Source organism: Castor canadensis, chromosome 4, assembly GCF_047511655.1.
Source record: "Castor canadensis chromosome 4, mCasCan1.hap1v2, whole genome shotgun sequence".
NCBI classification, from domain to species: domain Eukaryota; kingdom Metazoa; phylum Chordata; class Mammalia; order Rodentia; family Castoridae; genus Castor; species Castor canadensis.
Window position 1 is genome coordinate 156,271,711 of NC_133389.1, and position 22,870 is coordinate 156,294,580.

The 22,870-nt window shown below is 38.4% G+C and overlaps 1 protein-coding gene across 3 annotated transcripts in view; it reads right to left on the reverse strand.

The window, feature by feature from the left end:
• Positions 1-10,680: 10,680 nt before the first annotated feature.
• The window catches only part of Mdh1b (malate dehydrogenase 1B), a 28,413-nt gene continuing 16,223 nt past the window's right edge, over positions 10,681-22,870 (reverse strand). For 2 of the 3 annotated variants that reach the window (XM_074071561.1, XM_074071563.1), the window contains 6 exons: positions 22,174-22,313; positions 21,829-21,880; positions 15,647-15,679; positions 12,910-12,975; positions 11,906-11,971; positions 10,681-11,100 (listed from right to left, as the gene is read on the reverse strand). In XM_074071561.1, the coding sequence (XP_073927662.1) occupies positions 11,072-11,100; positions 11,906-11,971; positions 12,910-12,975; positions 15,647-15,679; positions 21,829-21,880; positions 22,174-22,313 (386 nt within the window). In that variant the 3' untranslated portion in view covers positions 10,681-11,071. The remainder of the gene's footprint in view (positions 11,101-11,905; positions 11,972-12,909; positions 12,976-15,646; positions 15,680-21,828; positions 21,881-22,173; positions 22,314-22,870) is intronic. The other variant, XM_074071562.1, reaches the window with a different exon arrangement.

A 22,870-nucleotide genomic window follows, 5' to 3' on the forward strand; every position in this document is an offset into this window, starting at 1 on the left:
GATGTTTAAAGCAGCCAGCGTTTTGTTCTCTCTCTGTCTTACACATAAATATTTGATGACTATAACTCTCATGAGAGAAAGAGGAGACTTGATATAGTATACCTAAAATATGTAGGCTGTCTTTTATGTAAATGACAGGATAATTTTAGGTATATATTTACATACATGTTCAACAATTTCAGAGAAAAACTTAAATCGCTAAAATTGAATGTTCTGAGCCCAGAGCTCAGTTGTGTGTGTCAAGCCTTTGCAGACTTAAAAAACAAAATATTTTTATACTATGAAAATGGCTCAAAAGTATGCAAGGCCACAAAACTCATTTGATGAAGCCAGAAAAACACTGAATGTCACAATGAAGCATTCACAATAAAGCAGCCACAATCTCTCTCTCTCTCTCTTTCTCTCTCTCTCACATGTATCTATCTCACAATGCTCTCACCAAAAATTTATGGGCTAAGGTTACTTATATACATACAAGACATAAACCCAAATAATGAACATAGAAAAATTAATTTGCTACAACTGAGTAGGTTTTATTCTAGAAATATAGTCAAGAATGCTTGATGCTTGGGAATTGATAACATAATATAGTATATTAGTAGGTCCAATAAGAAAAATCAAGTGATAATTTTAGTAAATGTTGTAAAGGCATCTGGTATAAATATTATTTTAAAAAGTAATCAATTTTAATTGGTAAAATTCTATATACTTATATACAACATTGTTGAAGGGCTAAATTGGAATAACATATGCATATCTCATTTTTTTAAATGTGAGAACATAAAATCTACTCTCCCACAGATGCTCAAGGACATAATACGTTGTTATTAACTATGACACCATGTGATTGTAATCATCTGTTGTACAATAGATTTCCTCCTACCTGCTGAAATTGTATATCTTTTGACCAATGTCTTCCCAACCACTTCCCATCCAAGCCCTTGTAACCACCATCCTACTCTTTGCTTGAGTTCAGCTTTTTTTTAGATTACACCAATAAATGAGATGATACAGTATTTGTCTTTATGTGCCCGAATTGTTTTACTTAAAATAGTATCTTCCAGGTTCATCCATATTGTTGCAAATGCAGGATTTCTTTCTTTTTAAAGAGCAAATAGTATTTCATTATCATTTATTCACTGACATATGACTATTGTGAATAATGCTGTAATAAATTTCTCTCTTCAATATATTGATTTCATTTCCAATAGTAAGATTTGTACCTCATGTGCTAGTTTGATTTTTGATTTATTCATAGACCTCCACACTGTTTTTCATAAGGCTGTACTAACTTACATTTTCAATAGCAGTGTAAAATGGTCTCTTTTTTCCCTATCTTCACCAAGGCTTGTCTTTTGTATTTTTGGTAATAGCCATTCTAAAGGGTGTGAGATGATATGTCATTGTAGTTTTAATTTGCATTTCTCTGGTAGTGATGTTTAATGTTCTTTTCACAAAGTTGTTGACCATTTGTATGTCTTTTGAAAAATGTCTATTTGTTCATTTACCTATTTTTTACATCAGATTCTTTGTTTTCTTGTTATTGAGGGATTTTTTTGTATTTTGTATATTTCAGAAATTACCTCTTCATTAGATTGCGGTTTACAAATATTTTCTTTTATTGTGTGTCTTTACTTTGATGATTATTTCCTTTGTGTTTGATATAATCTCATTTGTCTACTTTTGCTTTTGTTGCCTTTGATTTTGAAGTCACATCCAAAAAACCATTGTCCACATCACCGTCATGAATCTTTCCTCATGTGTTCCTTTAGTTTTATAGGTTCAGGTCTTACATTTAAGTCTTTAATTCACTTCAGTTAACTTTTTGTATATGCTGAGAGATGAAGATCTAATTTTATTCTTTTGCATGAAGATATCCACTGTCCTTTCCCTACTGTGTTTCCGGCAGCTTTGTCAAAACCCAATTGGCTGAAAATGAGTGGATTTATCTCTTGAGTTCTCTATTTTGCTTCATTGGTCTATGTGTCTGCTTTTGTGCCAGCACTATGCTGTTTTGATTACGATAGCTTTGTGGTATATTTTGAAGCCAGGTGGTATGAAGCATCTATATTTGTTCTTTTTGTGTAAAATTGCTTTGGCTATAGAGGATCTTTTGTGTTTCCTATAAATTTTATAATTATGTTTTCTATTTATTGAAAAATGTCATTGGAATTTTGATTAGAATTGTACTGAATATTAGATTATTTCTGGTAGTATGGAAATTTTAATAATATTAATTCCAATCCATGAGTATCAAATACATTTTTGCTTGTGTCTTTTCAATTTCTTTCATCAGTGTTTTATAGTTTTCAGGGTATAAGTTTTTTATTTCCCTGGTAGAATGACATAATTATTATTATTTTTTCCATTTCATTGAAACCACATTTATTCCAAACTATGCCAGTGTATTTGGGGGGGATTTTCTAGGCATATTACCTATAAATAATTATAGCTTTATCTTTTCCCTTTTGTTTCTTATTTCATGGCATTGGCCACATTTTGTAGAATAATTTAAACACCTAAAAATGTGCCAACAGTCCAGATAGGAACTAGAAGTATTTAACTCACAATTGTACAAAGATTGCAAAATATTTAGGAAAACATCTGGCAGCCATCATTTCATGGCTGAGACATCTAGAACAATAACATATCACCAACGACCAAAGGAAATTAAATCGATATATTGAAGCAATGTCTGTACTTCCATGTTTTGCTGCTAAATCCAAAATATATTTCTATACCTTTATCTTAGCTTTTTAAAATTACACTTGATCTTTCAATTTCAAAATAACACAAAAGTTGGAAGAATCTTACAAAGAACTCTCATATACTCCACTCAGATTCACAAATTGCTATTGTATAAACACCCAGTGAGATTTTTTTTCTGAGTCATTTGAGAGTAAATTACACGCACTGTGCCCCTTTCCTCTTAAATACTCCTTAAGGATAAGCAGAATCTCTTACACTCATATTGGTTCCCCACGATTATTTTCAACTTATACATGGGGGAGTAGGAATACCATAAGAAATGCTTTATTCTCAATGCATCACATTAAGGGACACACAATGCCAGTTTATTTTGTTATTGGGTGGTATTACCTTTGTATACTTGGTTAAAATTCTGTCCCTTCAAGCTGGTATCTGTGTCCTTTGAGCAGGTCCCATCCCATTTAAAAAGTAATTTTCTTTTCCTCTGACTCAAAGATATTCCAGACTTATCGACCTTCCCTGTCCCAGATGTAGGCTTTTTCCCCAAAAAGCCTTGGCTTATTTTACTGGGGGGTGGTTTTAGGACTCAAAATTGGGTGCTAAATGTATTCATTATTATGGGGGTGCTTCTGCCTCCTTGGCTTTTGTGATGGTTGTCAACTTGGATTAAGAAATGCCTAGGAGATTGGTAAAGCACACCTCTGGGCATGTCTGCCAAGGCATTTCCAGAGACAATTACATTGTGAAGGCTCTGCCTCAATAAATAGTTTGATCCATTGATGGATTCAGAGTATGAAAAGATTAGGGGAAGGTGGTGGAGCTGTGGAAAGTGGGGCCTAGTTGAAGGAAGTCGTCACTGGGAGCATGTTCTTGGGGGCTGTATCTTACCTTGGCTCCTTCCCAACGGCTTCACTCTGCTTCCTATCCACCATGAGTGAAGAAGCACCTCCACCACATGCTTCTCTCCCATGATCTTCTGCTGACCAGAAGCATGGAGCCATGTGAACGCAGACTCAACAATCTGATACCATGAGCCAAAATAAATTTTTTCTCATTTAAGTTGTTTCTGTCAGATATTTGGTCACAGCAACGCATAAGTACCTAATGTAGCCTTTTTAGAAGTTCATCATGATGCTTTTAATTCCAATCCAACAATCCAAAACCAAGGATTCTCCTTTTTTCTCACCTCCCCCTTCCATATTTTGTTTCACCTTTCTCATATACTGCTTACAATTGTTTCCAAAAATGTTGATATATTTGCTTACTTGCTCACTCTTCAGATTATCTTTGGAAACCTTCCCTCAGGTTTCACTGAGGTCTTCCATGACTACCCTTTCTGAAGTAGCTTTAATATATCATTCTATTTTATTAATAGTTCTTAGCACAATCAGCAGTTATCTTGCTTTTTTGTGTTTGTTTATTACATTGCTTCTTCTCTATAAAGCAAATTCTGTAAAGGCAGGAAAAAGAGCTTTTTTGTCTTGTTTGTGTGTGTATCCTCAATGCCTGCTTCTCACACTGCATGACCCCTGGTAAGCACTCAAGAAAAGTGTTGAATAAAGGAACTGGGAGAGGTTGATTAGCATTGTGCTATTATCTCAACCAGCCTGCACTGGATGGAGCTCTATCATGCAGACACAAGTTAATTAGCATCTGAGACTATCAAACCATCTGAATAATTTTCCTAATTCTGACTCTAAGTCTTCTGAACATAATTTGCATTTCCATGTAGTTTTTACAGGAAGTGAACATATCATTAGGACTATAGACATTGGTAAATTTTGTACTTTTGTTTTCTATCTAACATTGATAAATTGGCACTTTTGTTTTATCATTAAGCTTGTTATGTGTGTAACATTAATGGTGACTGCAAACTATATGGCAAGTATAGAAACTAGATTTCTACACTTCTAATTCCACAAAGATGAAGAATAAATTTTGGTTGTGGATTTTACCAATGTGCTGCCACTGTGGTAGATAACACACTTGCTTCCATGGGTATTTACTGGTTTTCTCTTATTTTGTTATATATGAAAAATAATGAATCTTAACAGAGGGATCAAAAATATGTATTGATCACAATTGTGTTTTGGGCATTATTTTAGGGGACTAGAGAACATCAAAGAACAGATACGTATCCATGACAGTATCTTAGTGTGGGAGATTGACAGTATACAGTAAGTATAATATATGAATAAATAACAATGTTAGGTTATTATAAGAGCTATTGAATAAAACAAAAGTAGAGCAGGATAAGAGGGCTTGATAATGCTGTGAGCTCATGTTAGACATTAAATACCAATAAGAAAGTGAAATATGAGCAAAGACTTGGAGATGTAGGCCACTAGAGCAGCACAGGATTAGGTTGGGAGATAGTGGTAGGAGAAGAGAACAGAGATGAAAAGATGGAGGTGAGAATACACCTGCCTAGGGCTTTTTAGGCCATTGTAAAGGTTTTGGCTGCTACTCTAAGTAAGTTGGGACCTGCTGCAGGTTTCTCAACATAATTGAGATATTATCTGGATCACATTTTGAAAGAAAGCATTATCCCAATAATGTTTTTTAAGCAGCCAAGGGTGGAAGAAGGGACACCAATTAAGGGATTATGAGATAATCCCGAAGAGAGATAGTAGAGGCTTGGCCAAGATGAGTATGGTGGAGATTGACTTCTGGTAAGTATGTAGTAGTATTTAAAAGGTAAAGACAACAGAACTTCCTGAGATGTGGTGTAGAATGAGAAGACAAGAATGACTCCAAGAATTTTGGTTTGAGTGAATGGAAGAATGGCATTCTTCTTTATTTTATTTCATGTATTTATTTTTGGTGGTACTGGGTTTTTGAACTCAGGTCTTCATGCTTGTTAGGAAGGTGCTCTACTATTTGAGCCACACCTCCAGCCTTTTTTGCTCTGGTCATTTTTGAGATACAGTCTCACTTTATGACCAGGCAGGCCTGGATCATGATTCTATTTATGCTTCTTGCTAATCTGGGATGGCAGACATGGGTCACCACACACAGCTTTTATTGACTGAGATGGAGATTCTTGTGAACTTTTTGCCTGGGCTGGCCTTGAACTGTGATTCTCCTGCTCTCTGCCTCTCAAGTAGCCAGTGAAAGGAATAGGAGGTCTCAGCGGGCCCCAACCCCCTTGTTGGAGAAACCAGTACCAAACATCCCATGTAGATAAGATAAGCAATGCGGCAGGGCTCAGTTAGGGCATATAGAATGTGGGGAATGTGAGTGGGGGGTACATGCAAGATGTGAAGTACGTGCAAGATGTGAGGTACGCGCAAGATGTGCTCTGCCTGCTTGCCCAATGTTGATAACGAAAATATGCATGCCACCGCAGTCTATATAAGATTTTCCCTAAAGAGGCTCAGGGTCGTGTTTTCCTAACCGGTCCTGCGTGTCCGTGTGGGAGCTCGACCCTGGCTAGCCAGCCCAATAAACTCTGCTTTGTTGATTGCATTCTCGCCTGGCTCTCTGTCTCTCGGGGGAATAGGATTCCGGGTCCTAACACCAGTACCACAGACATGAGCCACTGGTACCTCTTTATTGAAATTCTAAGGGAGGAGCAGGTCTGAGATGAGAGATGTCAGCATTAAGAGATAATAGACATGTGAGTTCATTTTCCAATCATTAAAGTGTAATTCTCAAGTAGGATAGAGGAGTCTCAGATTGGAAGAGATAACTGGGATAGAGATGTAAATTTGGTAATAACCTGCATGCAGATGGTACTCAAAGCCATGGGACTGGATGGGATTGTTGATAGGTAAGTGTAGATAAAGAAGCCTGAAAAGGAGACTGGAGACTGGTGTATTTCATAGGGATGAAGTAAGAAGGAAAGCAATGAAGCGTGTCAGAGACAAGAAATGATCAACTATGCTCTATGCTCTGAGTGTTTGTGTCTCCTCAAAATTCAGATGTTGAAAGCTCATCACCAATATGAAGGTTTAAGAAGGTGGGGCCTTTGGGAGGGATTAGGGCCCTTCTACAAGGAGCCCCAGAGAGCTTCCTTGCCCATTACCATGTGAAGACATATAAGAAGCCACCTATGAACTGAGTGTGGGCCTTCATCAGTTATTGGATTTGTTGGCACCTTGATCTTGGACTTCCTAGTTTCTAGAACTGTGAGAAACAAAATTTCCATGTTTTATGAGCCATCCAGTTTATGGTATTTTTTTATAGCAGTCTGAAAAGACTAAGTTGTATCTCAAACGCTGCTGATAAGGCAAGAAAGAGTGAGGACTATACTTGTCTAGTTTCTGTTAGAATAACAAAATACCCAAGCATGGATGTTTTATAAAGAAAAGAGGTTTATTTAGCTCACAGTTTTGGAGTTTAGAAGTCCAAGTAGTGGGGGGTCCACTCTGGTGAGGGTCTCCCTGGCTGCATCACATCCTGGCAGATGTCATTATGGGGAGAGAGGACATACAGGAAGGAGAGAATGCATGGCAAGACAGGAAGCCAGAGTGGAAGGAGGGACCGGTACTGTTCTCTTTGTAACTAACTCAGGGTCTCACAGACTAACTAACTTAATCTCTTCTGAGGGCAGCATCCCCAACTCACTTCCCCCTAGGTTCCACCTCTTAAAGCTCTCACCATTCTTAACATTGCCACATTAGGGACCACGCTTCCAACATGTAAACCTTTGGGGACAAACCACATCCAAAGCATAGCTAAGACAGAACTCATTATAAGTTTATGCAAACAGAGGTAATTTTGGGTATAAGTAAAATTTTTTATTTGGTGACACTGTTTGTGACTCTTGCAAGTTGTTCTTAAGCAAGACACAGTAGAATTTGTTGTCTCTTTCCCAGACATAGCATGCCTACAAGAAGGGAAGAGGCTGTGTGCATTCTATAAAACCCTTGCTTATGGCCCCTTTGTATAAAAATCATGCTTCTTTGTACTGGTGAAGTGAGAGACTTGAGATTAGCTATCTATGTGGGCTCCTAATTTCTGCCCAGAAACAATTAATAAGAGGAGCAGAGCAAGTGCTCACTGTTGGGAGGGTTACCACTTTGCTTTCAGAAGCCCAGCTGCAATCTTGGGTAACCTTCCTGTGTCCTCTGCAGACTGAAAAAGCATTCAGCTTTGGGCCAGGACCATTTCAGAGCTAAAGATGCTCACTTTAAGGCCAGCAAAGGAACAAATGGAGGTTATATGTAACATTATTTCACACTTGTACCTGTAGGAAATTCAGGAGAAAGCTCTTTTCCAACTTCTATCTTTTGGAGTCTTATAATTCTCATATCCATGAAATAAAATGTAATAAATTATGATTTGGCCAGGAAAGGAAAGATCACTCCTCTATGTTATGTGCATGGTATGCACAAGACAAGGAAACAACAAATCTGGACTTTACAAGACTGTGCCTGGATTCATCTGGATGGGGTAGCATTAAGAAATCCCAAAATAATTTACTAAGTTTGGAGAAGAATCCTGTGGTCAGAAATTGAACTCCAGACTAAAGTATCTTAGGTATAGGCACAGATAAGATGAATTAAGAAGATAGCTGACTTAGGAGGTAACTGCCCAGTGGTTGTCAATATGTGGCCCCAAGATCAGCAGCATCTGCATCACCTGGTGGTAGGTTAAAATGCAGATTCTCAGGCCTCACTCAAAACCTCTGGAGTCACAAACTCAGCCATCTATTTTAACAGGTGATTCTGATTCCTGCTAATACCAAAGACTCAAGCCAAGGATTCATTAGGCTAATGGTATTTGCTGGCTGGAACTGGGGAGAATATTAACAATGTGAGTCAGTGCAGGTTTTGCGTCTGGCTGAGTGGGGAAAGTTATTTAAATTGTTTGATTATATTTTGCTATTTCTCCTAAACAAATTAACAAAATTTCCCTATCAAGTTCTATAGAAATGTGTACACACACACACACAGATGTTATCTCTGTGCAACAGAAACCAAAACTAACAGAGGTTTAAACCATAGAGTTATTATTTGACAAAAATACTAGACTTGGTCCTGGCTTAGTTTAGAGGCTCTCTGAAGTCATCAAGGCTTTAGGTACAGGCACTAGATTTATATACATATATTTCTTTGCATTGCCCCTTTACTTATGCCAGTGGTGTCTCTTATGACCACAAAATGGTTGTCAAGGAGGCAAGTATTAAATCTTGTTATGACAGCATTTTAAGAAGGAAGGAGGCTAGGCACATAGTTCATACCTGTCATCTTTTCTACTTTGGGGATAGAAATTGGGACAATCATGGTTCCAGGCCTGCCTGACCAAAAAATTGGCAAGACTCCATCTCAACCAATAAAAGCTGGATTTGCTGGCACATGTCTCATTCCAGCCACAAGGGAAGCATAAATAGGAGGATTGCAATTGTGGCCAGCCTGGGCATAAACACGAGAACCTCTTTTAGGCAGGCATTCTTACCTCTTGAGCCACTCTGCCAAACCAAGATCCTCTTGTAAAAATAGCAAAAGCAAAAAGGGCTGGAGGCATGGTTCAAGCAGTATAGTGCCAGTTTAGCAAGCTCAAGGCCCTGAACTTAAACCCATGTACCATCAACGAAAAAACCCCTAAAAGTTATTTCTAATGGGGGAAACCAGACATGAGGTCTCCCAAGTTGCCCATTATGTGTGAGAGTCTACTATGAAAACTAGAGCATCAGCTGAAAAAATAAAATCTCCCTGAAAGATGTTTTTGAAGTAGTACATAATAGATAACAAGTATTAATACTTTTCTCCCAATGTAAATCTATATCTTATATTAATTTGGGACAAATGTTTGGCAGTAGATACAGTGATTAAATAAGTGTTCTGTTCACCTGTGGAATCTATTTGGAATAGCATGTTATCCCAGTCCAAGCATAGGATGTATGTAGTTCATATTCATGTTGGAGAAGTACAGACTTCTGGGGTCAGGGATGAATAGAAGAAAACTCTGTAGATGTCTCTAGAAGCTGATTGTCTGAGTGGCCAGAGTTTAATCCCAATTGGGGAAAATACCATTAAATGGCTGGGCCACTACACTGAAAGGTGATGTGTGTACATGGTTGTATTCTTTTCCAGCATTTCCACCCTGTTCTGAGGGATAAGTGATTGACAGAACTGATTCAAGGGGTTTGGAGCAGGAAGCTTTGTTTTGGCTGAACCACATTTTCTTGGTCTGAATTACACTTTCCAGTGTGGTCGAATTGTACCATGAAGGAGCTCTGCATAGGCATGTCGGCTATAAGCCAGCTATGTTTGAAGCATCCGTCTATCCAATTACCATTCTTGGTGGTCACACTCTTGTGGTTGAGGACCTCCACAAGAAGAGAGGCAGAGGAAGAGGTAGGATTAGAGCACAATCCCAATCCTTAACCCAGACATCAAGCTTTTTTCAGAGCAGCAATAAAGTGTTAACTTTGGAAACAAGCAAAAGTCAGTCTTGTTTTGAGATTCTCCATTTCAATGTGGTGGTCTAGAAGCAGCGTAGAAACAGTTGAAACTCTTCTGAATTTTCAGAAAGTAACCTGTACCTTCAGAGTTATTTAAAAATGCAGAGAAAGCAGAGATAGCTGCAGTTTTTAACAAGACTCCTGGATTTTCAAAAGTTCCTAGGCAGTATTTGTACAGAATCGTATTATACTCAAAAATATATGAGCACATTGGTTTGACTAGTATTGCTTTAAGAATATAATTTTTACTTCATGCATTTTCATGGTGAAATATTGTTCTTCCTTCAAAATTCAGTTTATTCAGACCATATCTGGTATTGAGAATTAGAAATCTATTAAATCAAAGATTTTTTTTTTAAAGTTTAGTTTTCTGCAAAGACACTTACACCAAGGAAAAACAGCACACTGCCAGGTCTTCCAGACAGGAACCCGTCCAGCCCTGAAGACCTTGCAGGCAGAACTTTGTGCTCTTCTTTAGCTCACTGCTATGAGCTTGACTGAAACGCCAAGTATTCATTCCTTTGTCTCAGTCAAGTTCGACAGAGAGAAAGAAAGGGAAGAAAAAAGATTAGCTCTCATTGATTCTGGCCCAAGGTAGTAGACAGGTGAGCAAATGTAGCCACGGAGGCCCACATCTTAGGAATGGCAGTGGAAGCAGGTTCTCTCAGAAGGTTGTATGGGCAAAGATGCAGTGACCGAAACTCTATTTTTATGTGTACTTTTAAAAATAGAAATTGACAAGTTATTTCTGAGGAAAGTGCAATAATAAAAAAACACAGGAATGGACACAGATAAGATGAAATGATTGAATTTTCTTATTGTGGCTAGCATATTATTAGTTAAGCCTGATCTAAATCTTCCAAATCACTTTCCCCTAAATACATAAATTCACAGGTCTTTATGTATTTATTACAGCTGCAAATTTCTTTACATTTGGTCTAATTGGAGCTATCAGCGTTCCTCAGTGTTGCCTTCAAGGTCTGTAAAGGTAAGAAAAATGAAAATATGTTACTATTTAAAAAATACATTAGTAGCTTCTAGTTTTCTTGACTTTTCTTTTGTCCCCTTTCCTTCTGTCTTCTAGATTCCTGTATTCAGTCTGATTCAATGACTGAGAGAATGCATGTGTAGCATGAATTCTATGGGGAAATAAAACCACAAGACCACCACTAGATAGTTTCATATAGCAAAACTAATTCTGGCCCCTTTCTTGACCTAAAGCTCTCTCTGCATGCAGGCTCTGTAGGCTCTTTTGCTTCTCATTCTAAAATGTGTATGCAGCTATCTTTCCAGCTCCATTTTGTCTCTGGGCCCTGCTTCACTTCAATGGACAATAATTCTCTGTAATTAGCCCTAAGTCAAAGCCCTTCATACCGAATGGAGGGTGAATTGGATTGCGTTTCTTTTATCGGACATTTAAATAAAAGTGTGGAGGCATGGGTGAATATCCTGATTATTTAGCTGCAAAGCAATCTGTACCAGACTTGTTTTCATAAAATGTTGGGAAAACTCAGTTAAATACGTTGGAAATCTGGACTCACAGATATATTGGAGTCTGTTTCCTTGCTTGTTAACTCATTTGTTCTGAGAGAAGGATTAGGTTCTTGCTGTCATAGCTTTGATTAAAAAAGTGGGAAATTCCAGAATAGGCAAGCCAGGTCAAGTCCCTGGGATGTGAGAGGAAGGTTTGAAAAGAATTGTAGTGCAAGAAAACTTGATCATCTAGTATCCAGTTCCACCAGTAGAAAAAGGAAAACACTCATTAATGATTTGTCTATTACCTACCACTTATGGGCTCTTGGAATGATGGTGTTACAGAGGTGGTGTGATGACTCAGCTCTGAAATTTCCACTATACCAAGGAGAGAATTAAAAGGACAGGTTTTAGTATTTAAGGCACATAGATTTATACAGTTATTCTCATTTTTTTCCAACCTCATTTCTTCCACTCTGAAGTTTCTCTGAATGCCTTGCTCTGTTAGGAGTTGCAAGATATTGAACCACCTTTTTATGGAGTCTCAACCTAAGACAATGGCTGGTCCATGGCCCGATGGGCAATAAGACCAAGAAGATGTCCAAATGACTCAGTGTAGCAACTCTTTACCAACCTCCCATGAAGTCTTAGTCTCACAATATTAATCACTGGTCAACTTCTCAGTGGTTGCCCCTTTCCGGTGGCAGAGATTCAGGTGAAGAAGTGGTAAAATGGAAACACTTTTTTTTTTTATTATTTGTATATGTTTCATATAGAGAGATTTAGAAAATATACAAGCCTATACACATAAATCTTGGCAAGAATTCAATATTTATATCATCTATCTATCTATCTATCTATCTATCATCTATCTATCTATCATCTCTCTATCTATCTAGAGATTCCTGGATGTTGAAGAGAATTCTAATTTGGCTCATTTAGTCTCATCCTCTCATCCATCTTCTGAGGAAGATCCTGTCTTGTCCTGTTGGCTATCTGGGGCTTTGTAAAGAAGAATTAAGTAGAAAGGGAGAGCAGGGGAGGGAGAGATAAACACAAAGGGCCAGGGCTAAGCTGGAGTGTTTTGGGAGAGTTTGAGTGAGTATGACATTCAGGCATTTCCAATATTAAAAATAATTATTGACATTTTTATCCCTCTTTCAAAGTGCTTATGGAGTGTGAGAAAAGAAGCAGTTATTTAAAAATTACTTTGGTCATTGGACTATGTTCTGACCACAGCATCATTCTGTAAAACTGAACAAGATGAGTCATGATCAGGAGTGCTACAGAGATTGCCTATAGCTCCACTGACTCACCGTCTGACACAGCTAGATGTTTGTTTTCATCTGGGACTAGATCGGAATACACACTGGCTTTATGGTCTGAAAATAAAATTAAACAAAACATATTGGTTTAGAATATAGCCATCAGTCTATAAGATGTTGTAAGTCAGTGTTTTTCAAGCTGTGTGGACCTAGACACTTGGTAAAGAATGCATTTTAGGTTATAGCCCGGGATGTGCATTTGTGTACATATAAATCAATGAAAAATTACATTAAATAATATTTTTTTCTATTCCTTAACTTTTCTTTGAAATCTTTTTTTTCTTTATAATATTTCAATGAGAAAATGCTAGTGTTTAATTTCGTTAGCCCTAATTTTTAAAAAATCCACATAAGGTTATAGACATTGCTTATCTTTCCAAATCTGGCTTATTTTGCTTAACATGATCTCCAGTTCTATCCATTTTCCTGCAAATGACATAATTCATCTTTCTTTATGGCTGGATAATACTCCATTGTTATAAATATATCACATTTTCTTTATCCATTCATATGTTGATGGGCACCAAGACTGATTCCATAACTTAATTATTGTGAATAGTGCTATAAAAAACATGGCAATGCAGGTTTTCTATTGTATGGAAAGTTATATTTGATTTTAATGCTCATTCCACAATAAGTCCCCCAAAGAACCTGAAATCAACACCATTTTCTCCACTTTATCACCATTGAAGCTCTTTAGTTTGTGCAAGAATATAATTTAGTAGAAGGTCAACCCTCTCAAATCTTTATTATACCTTATATTGTAAATATTCTAGGGAATATTACTCTGCAATTTGGCTTCTCTTCCTCCACCTTCTTTATGCCAGATCTTACAGTTTTTCCTCAATTCTCTCACAGGTCCTTTGTACCTCAGTCTTTTCCTTAAGTATTATTTAATACCAGTTGGGCCAACTAGAATGGTAATGCTTCTGCTCAGTTACCTAGAGAGACAATCTAGCTCACCAAGCCTCTTAAAAGATCTGTTGGGGCTGAGACTGAGCTCACCATGCTCTTCTGGACAGTGATTTGGGTTGTGTGGGGCTCTATAGAGTTAACGCAACTAGATTACTTCTGTTAGCTTGACCCCATCTAGTTCATGCTTTGTCCCATCATCTACTAGTCATATTGATAACCACATAGCCAAACAACACATGGCTCCTATCCACCTTCCCAGTTCTGCTTGTCCTTTTGTGTATCTGCCGTAGCAGTTTTTTGTTTTTAACTACCCCAGGTTTGTACTTTTTTCCATGCCTTGATTACCTAAAATGCCTCCTTTACCATGTTCTTTTTTCTTTGTGGGAAGTCTTTTACCAATTCCTTCCTATGCCCCTCCACTTATACACCTCTTTTTCTCTAAATCAAAAGAGTGCTCCTTACTTATCCTTTCAGTCCATGTCACCTCTCCTGGAAAGCCTTTCCAAACCCTCCCGGTCTATGGCAGGAGATATCTATGTGCTCCCATTATGCCCATTTCCTTCCTTTCTTCCCCCCTCTCTCTTTCTTTCTTTTTTCCTTCCCTTCCCCTTCCTTTTCTTCTTTCTGATGGCAAAATACATACAACATGAAATTTACCTTGTTAAAAATTTAAAGATACAATACAGCGTAGTCAACTATGTGCACACTATTGTACGGCAGCTCTCTAGAACTTTTTATCTTACATGACTGAGCTAGCACAGTTTGTGAATAAATAAATGCCCATTTGTTTATCTTTAGCCACCTTAATTCCCAAATAGATTCAAGAAATGATTAAATTTTCTTCTTCATACTTTAAAGGATTTTTCCTTTCCTTGTGAGTTTTTACATTACTTATTTTGCCCTCTCCCTGCCTTGCTGTGGGAGACAGTAACTAAACAGACTGAGAAAGAACTTTGACATGTGCAAGGCCATGTCAAAGACCTTTGTGCTGCGAAGGCAAGGTCCCGGCACAAAGTAGGTGAGCAAGGCAGCCTTGCAAGTAGGGAGACTGAGGCAGTGGAGATAGACCTTGGCATGAACACAGCTCTATCAAAGGGCCCCTTGGCTGATAGGCACGGACCCAGCCAAGGGGAGGCAAGGTTCAGCAAGAACTGCCTTGCAGGGAAAACAGGGCATGTTGACGAAGTCAGGATAGTCTGCAGTAAATAACAACATGCCACTGCTACGCTGTTCCTGCTGCCTATGCGACTGGACCCATGAGAGCTCAACCTGCCCTTCACCCCACTTTCCCACACCTGCTGTATAAATAAATGCGCTTATAGGCAGAGGGGGTCGCCAGCATCTCTCATCAGGAGTGCTGGACCCACCTGGTCCCAAGCTTTTCTATATGTCTGTCTTTGTGTCTTTTTTCTCAATCCCCAGTTGCTCCCAGTCAGGTCAAGGGACCTGCTCACGCTGGCCGTGAGACCTTGCCCTGATTTATTATGCTTTTTAATTCATTGTGTGTCTTGGCATTTCCTAATCTCTTGGCTTCCTTCCCCTAGACAGCTCGTGTGGCCATAACTTCCTTATTGTGTCTCCCAGTGTGTCTCATAGCAACCAGGAGATGGAGGGTAATCAGTGAATATATGATAATTTTCTCCAAAGATTTAAACAGATTGCAAATATGATCTTATTTTTGAGTGTTGTATGAGAATGCTGAATGACTAAACTCCCGTTTTATGGCTAATGCATGATCAAATTCCTTTCTTTGAAGTTTAGTGTCACCCCTTAGATTTAAAAAGACAATTTTTTTTCACTTGTGTGTACCTACCAGGTGTGATCTCTTGCTTTTCCTGTTTGTCATCTGTGGACAAGGAGATATTGTCAATTGTTTTGGCTAATTCATATTCTAAAAGTCAGGAAACTAAGTAAATTAATTGAAGAGATTAAACAAACCTTACACAGGAATCATCACATTGATAAGTTGAAAGCACAGATGTTCAAACTATGAGAGGGTGAAAGGCTCTGATTATTTTTGATGCTCTGAGTTTGGAATCTCCAGAACAGTGTTTTTGGAGGCAAGTTCCAAATATTTAGCGTACAAAAGAGTTGTTTTTCATAAAACTCTCTGTAACACAGCAGACCCTTGGTGTCTGTGAGTATATGGTTCCAAGGAGACCACAGTTGGGAGAAAAAAACATGAACGCTCAGAATGCACAGAGTTCAGTACTGTACTGTGGGTGTTCGATTCGTTTTTCTTATAACCCCCCTTCTTCTGCTAAAGACATGATATCTTTCGATAAATCTCAAGTTTTCATTCATCACTTAAATTAAACACATTAACTTTGACTTGTTTTTTGGGCACCATTTGCTTTTTGGGAGGCAGATTTTCATAAAATTAAGGGCAAGGAAACACTCAGCAGATCACAAAATGATTTAAACATGAGAAGTTCTCTGCATCAATTGAGCTGTGTAATGCACAAGTGAGAGTTTAAATGTGGGAGTTTAAAATTATTGTTTTTGAAATTTCTTTTCATTATTTATTTATTTGACTGTGCTTGGTCAAAACCATGTGTAATAAATCCGCGAGTAAGGCGGGCTTGCTATATAAGTATATATAGGAAATTTAGACTAGCCATCAATTAATCAAGTTAAATTCAGGATGACAGTTTTGTGGTCCATTCTAGTGAATGGAATTTGCAGTTCTAGTCTTCCCATTGCAGAAAGCCACCCAAGCGGGCCTCAATTCTGAGCATAAGAGTTCCAGTTAAAACCAACTGCCTATTGTACTTCTACATAACCATCTCTGCCCGTATCCTCCACCTTCATTCTACCACTGGGCTGTGCTTTGTTTGGCTCACTCTGGGTGATCTGGCCATCAATCAGAGCAGCCTGAGAACTCCCAAATCCCATCCTTTGCCCACACCTTCTTTTCCTGGCGGTCTCTCTGTTTTTCCTCCCAATGCTTGTACTTTGATCTCCCTAAATCCTCTCTGATCTGAACCAATGGTCCTCCACTGTCTTCTGCCAGTTTCATTTTTACAGATTCATTCTGAAAACAACTGGTGGTTTTTTTTTTTTTTTTTTTTGCATGATTGTAATCTGCACCATACAAGATGCCAGGCACTTCCAGTGTCACTCATGGCTGGCATCGTAAATCATTTCTATTTATTTTTCCTTCTTTACATAGTACAGACTGACAAAGTCTATCACTTCATCTGCTTTCATGCAATTACCATTAATTTCTTGGCCTCACCTGCTTCTTCTAAAATGATAAGTAAAAGAAAAAAAATGGGAGTAATTTTCTATTCTGATACTTAATGCTGATGATGAAAATCACCTCAGCATCTATTTAAGACACCAGCAAAAGAGGATATGACTATGAAAAAAAAATTTAAAATTTGATACCCCAAATAAAGTCAGCATAGAAAAACTCAGAATTTTGTTGGAATATAGAGTAGTGATATTTCTATTCAAACTGTACTTATTAGAGTGACAGTACACTCCAATATTTTGGGGTTCATGCATGTCCCACTCCTGAATTCAGACTGTTGAGCATCTTTGCAGGGAATCCCATAACCGATACCGGAGTCACTACAAGTTCAGTCTCTGACTTCCACTGAGCTCTTAGGTCTGAAAGGAAAATTCTGTGCTTTTCTTGGGTCACTTCTCTCCCTTCCTCTTAATGGTTACTTAAACGTTCCCCTCCTTCTTTATGCCTCAGACTTTTCCTAGTCTTTAGCTTTCCGAACCTGGTCTTGCTGCCTGTTTTGTTCATACTCTGTCATCCTACACACTTACCCACATCTAGGCATTGGAGCCATCATGTCTTTCCCTTCCCTTGAGCCTTAGCAGCAGAGATGCTTCTAGTTTGAAGCTGATTCTGTGCTCTTGGGCTTGTGCTCTACTGTTGTTTTGAGGACCCTTCTTCTCACTCTCCTCTATCCTCACCCTTTCCCTCCCTACTGGTAATTAAACATTAATATCCATCCATCCAACCATCCATCCACATATCTATTTATATTTTGGATATATAAATCATTCACATGGAATCAAATCAAAAGACATAAGAGAGACCATGCAGCGAAGAAGCAAGCGTTCTTTCCTTAGCCACTCAGGATCTCTTCCAGGAGGTCACCATGGCTATCAGCCTCTTCTTAGAAGTGCCAGCTGACCACTTCACTCTCATCTCCCAGATCTCTCTCTTAGACTCAAGAGATGTGTCCATCATCCAGCAGACACTTTTACTTAGAAGACTCTGGAAAATCTGCTCTTTCTCCTATATTATTTACCTTAACCACACCTTCTCAGTTATTTTCATGACTCAGCACAAACATAGAAAATTACAAGGACAGTAGAGGCAACCAGCTGGGGGAATCCAGCTGCCCTAGACATGTTCCCAGGGGTTGGGATTAATTGTGCTATACTCTTGGAGGAGTTCTGCTCTTAGGGAATGACACCACCCTATGTTCCAAAGTCGAAAATACTGGGTGCATTCTTGATTCCCTTGAGCGCGCTCTTGTCCTCTTTCCCAGACTGTGTTCTCTGCCAGTCTTATCTCTTTCAAATCTAGCTCCTTTTGTATCTACACACTGTTGGCCATGGCTTGGCTTGGACTCTCATCATTTCTCTACTTTCAATACAACTGGTCTTTCTTCTTGTCTCTCCTCCTTCAATTCATTTTTCCCGTTACAGAGTGATCATTCTAACCTTATAATCTGTTTCTGTCCTCCTCTTGCCTCAAATCTCCCACTGGTTTATTTTATTATTATTTTTAAAATTTTTATTAGCCTCTTTGATTTAAACAAGGTGTCTGACATTCCTCACCTCAAACTCCATTTTCCAGATACAATGAGTTGGCAGTTCTCTGAAAGTTCACTCTTACTTCTTTGCCTTTGTACATGTTGCCCTCTGAATGGACACGCCCTTCCATTCACTACCCATCTAGCTTGAGACTTGTTTCTTCTCACAACTCAGCTTGGTTTTCATCTCCTTCAGAAAGCCTTTCAAAGTTGTGATGGGGCCCTTCTCATTGCTCTCCTGGCCCCCAGCATACCCTCTCCCCACAGTTCTAAGCACATGTGCTCTGTAGTAAGAAGGAGGCTTCTAAGTCAAGAGTCCCTTCTTTCTACCCTCATTTCATTTCATAACCTCTCTATTCCACAACATTGCTTCACCAAAGTTTTACAGGCATGTCATACTATGTCATACATCCACTGGGTACTTTTAGGTCTCATTTTATTTTTCATTTATTTAAATTTTTTTGACAGTACTGGGGTTTGAACTCAGGGTCACTTTACCAGTCCTTTTTTTTAATGTGTTGGGTATTTTTGAGATAGATAGGGTCTTGCAAACTATCTGTCCAGGCTGGCCTTGAACCACAATTCCCCTAATCTCTGCCTCCTGAGTAGTTAGGATTACAGGCATGAGCCACCAGTGCACAATTTGGTCTCATTTCATTTTGAACTCTCCAGCAGCATCTGAAAGTATAGATCTTATTCTTGAAACACTCTCTGGCTTTAGGTCTCCCATGACATCACATTTCAGGGTCTCATTGTATTTCTATCTTATGCTCCTCTGTCAGCTGCTCCTGTTTTACTAAACCATTACAGGCTAGGTTCCTCTGGACTTTCTCCTTTCACGCTCTAGATGATCACAATCATGCTCATGATTTCACTGGTATTTATGAGGCAACAACTCCCAGTTTGACAATTGTAGTCTAGATTATTTTGAGCTCTAGAAAGTATATAGTTCTCTCTCTACTTGATATTTTCACTCTAGACCTCCCACAAGTATTTCAGAATTAGAGTGAAAGAAGCTAAGCTCATACTTCATTTACTCTGGTACCATGCCTCTTCTTGTCCTGTCCCACCAACACACATGCCATATACACACCCTCTCCACACAACACCCCCCACATTCTCATATTCTCTCTTTTGAATAATGGTGATATTCTTTCACCATTCCCCCATCAGTAAATCTATCCAGTTGCTCAATCTGAAGAAGCAGATTGTCTTCTGAGAATCTCCACAGCCAAACTATCACCAGGTCTGAATAGTTCATTGCATCATGTAAATGTAATTATCTCAAATTTCCATTGCCTCTAATCTTGGCCGTAATAATCTCTTCCTCATGTCATTGTGCTACCTTCTTAATACTAGTCTTTCTGAAAGTAGTCTTGCCTTATTCCAGTATGCTTTACAAACCAGTCACATACCTGATCAGCTTTCCGGGACTTTCCAGGACTCACCCTATCTCTCTCACTTCCCTTCTCTCATGTTCTTCTGTTGGCTGCTCCTGGCACAGTGATTCTTCATCCAGAAGTCTTCCAATAGTTCCCACGTCTATTCCTCAAGGGTCTGTTTTTTAGCTCCATCTTTTTAGGATTCACCCGCATAAGCTTTTGTGGTTTTTCCAAACAAGCTTTACCACCTCAGGTTCTTCAATTCTATCCCTGGGCATAAGTTCTGACAGCATAGCACCCTATACTTCTCTACACAGTTCTGACTGCATCATAAAGCAGTCATTTGTATGTGTGGCCCCTTGATGGACTGCAGGTTCCAAGAGAGCAAGATCAGGTCTATCTTACTGACCCCTTGTTATTGTTTAAATATGAAATATCCCTCCCAGACTTATGTTGGTGGTGCTATCTTGGGAGGTTCTGAAATCTTTAGGAGGTGGGCCTTGGCTGGAGGAAGTGGGTCACTTGGGTCATGCCTTTGAAGGTTATCCTTGGTCCTGGGTCTTTCCTCTTTCTCTGCTTCCTGGCCACCATCAGATGAAAAATCTTAGGCTAACCCCATGAGGCACTGCCCAACCACATGGGCCAAGTAACCATGGACTAAACCCTCTGAAACCATGAGTAAAATAAATTCTTCCTCCTTTAAGTTGTTCTCTCAGTTTGCAGGGACACACCTACACAAAAGTAACTAATACATCCCTGTATTTCCAGTTCTTAGCACTGGCTTATTGTTGGAATTCCATAAATATTAGTGGAAAGAATGAATGTTGGGCTCCAAAAGATATTTAATTAAAGCTGCTTGCATAAGTGAATTTATTTCTACATGTTTATTTTCATCTTTAACTTGGGATTTTCTTCAAGGTAAAGAATGAAAGAAAGATGCCAGGACTACCTTAATTAATTTATGATGAGAGAAAATGGCAATGAGAAAAATAAACTTATGAAATTTATTGAATTTTAAATAAAGTTGTGTGAAAGTAAATATGGTATTGTGGGTTTGTTACCATATAGATACATTGCAGTCCTAACTCCTGATACCAGTGATTGTGACCTTATTTGGAAATAGAGTCTAGCAGATATAATCAATTTAAGACAGGGTGATATTGGATGAAGGTGAGTTCTAAATGCAATGACAGATTTTCTTATAGGGAGAGTGAGCGATTTGGAAACACAGATACACAGGGGGAAGACAGACATGTAAAGGAGGGCAGAGACTGAATTGGTGTAGTTTGAAGCCAAGAATGCTAGCATTGCTACTAGAAGCTACAAGAGGCAAGGAAGGTTTCTTCCCTAGAGCCTTCAGGGGAACATGGCCCTACTGAAAGTTGGATATAAACAAAATTTATAAGGTCATACTGTTTGTAAGATATGATTTCTTTAACATTCTTTTTTGTTGTTGTTTGTTTGTTTGTTTTGCAGTACCAGGACTTGGTGTTAGGATCTACACCTGGAACCACCCCACTAGCTCTTTTTTTGTTAGGTATTTTCGAGATAGGATCTAATGAATTATTTGCTCTGGCTGGCTTTGAACCGTGATCCTCCTGATCTCTGTCTCCTGAGTATCTAGGATTACAGGTGTGAGCCTCTGGTGCCCAGCAGCATTCTTATTATGTTTTATTTCAAAAGACACACTGAACTGGATAGTTTATTTATGAACAATTTAGTTAAAAATATTAAAATGTGGATTAATCTATATTAATAGTGATTTAGTTATAATGAATATTTCATACTTTTAATAGAAGCCCAATAAAATATCATATCTAAGAGATTACCTGATTGGTATGGCTGAAAAGTTAACACATCTCCAAGTGCGACAAGTTTCTCCTGTTAAAACATTTTATAATTAGAGGATTAAATGATTAATGCTACTAACTTAATTATTTTAATAGAAAAATGCTTTGATTCTTGACTTTAATAAAAACGAATATTTTTAACATATCAGAAATTATAAAACCAAAAGAGTAGTGTTCTGCTGATTCCTTTAAATTTTTATTCTTATTATTTTTAGGAACAAGACATAAGTTGAATACAGAGAAAACCAACGTATGCCATGGGCTAGCAGAATCAATTTAAGATCATTATCAAAGTCAACTTCCTTGTATGTACTCTGACATTACCTGAATTAGATCACTTGTCATTCTGGCCATTATTTGTTCACTTATTTCAATGTCTTTTAGATCTGTAAGAACCACCCAAGTTCCATTCTCAAATTTCACAGGCATAGAAAAGACAATCCCTTCAGGGATACCAAACTGGCCTGCAGTGAGCAAACACAAAACAAGCAAATTCAGAAAAATAAATCTTTCCCAATAAGGATTATAGAAAAGAACACACATAGTTCACAATTTTAATGGCAATGATGGAACTAAATTTCCGAGAATTCCATCCCAGGGAGACCTGAAGCACTCACTCTAGAAGTACTGGCTGAGCATCTGCCCAAGTTCTGACAAGACTCCCTTCTCTACTTCTCTCATACCCAGTGGTGAATGCAGTCTTTCTTTTCCAAACCTCGTCTGCATTCCCTATGTCTGTTTCCCATAGTTTTCTGTGACCCCTATATAAACAATAAGTCCAAGTCATTTTTCCAATCTGGCCTTCCACTCTTTCAGCTACTGTGGCAGCCATATTGCCAGGGTATACAGGATGGGGCAGAGAAGGAAAGCAAGCAGGAAACTTATTTCCAGGCTGGAGGCGCAGCTCAAGTGGTACAGCACTTGCTAAGCAAGCATGAGGCCTAGTTCAGACCCCAGTATTGCCAAAAAAAAAATTGATTATATCCTTATTGCTTTCAGTTCTCCATTTGGATGTGCTCCA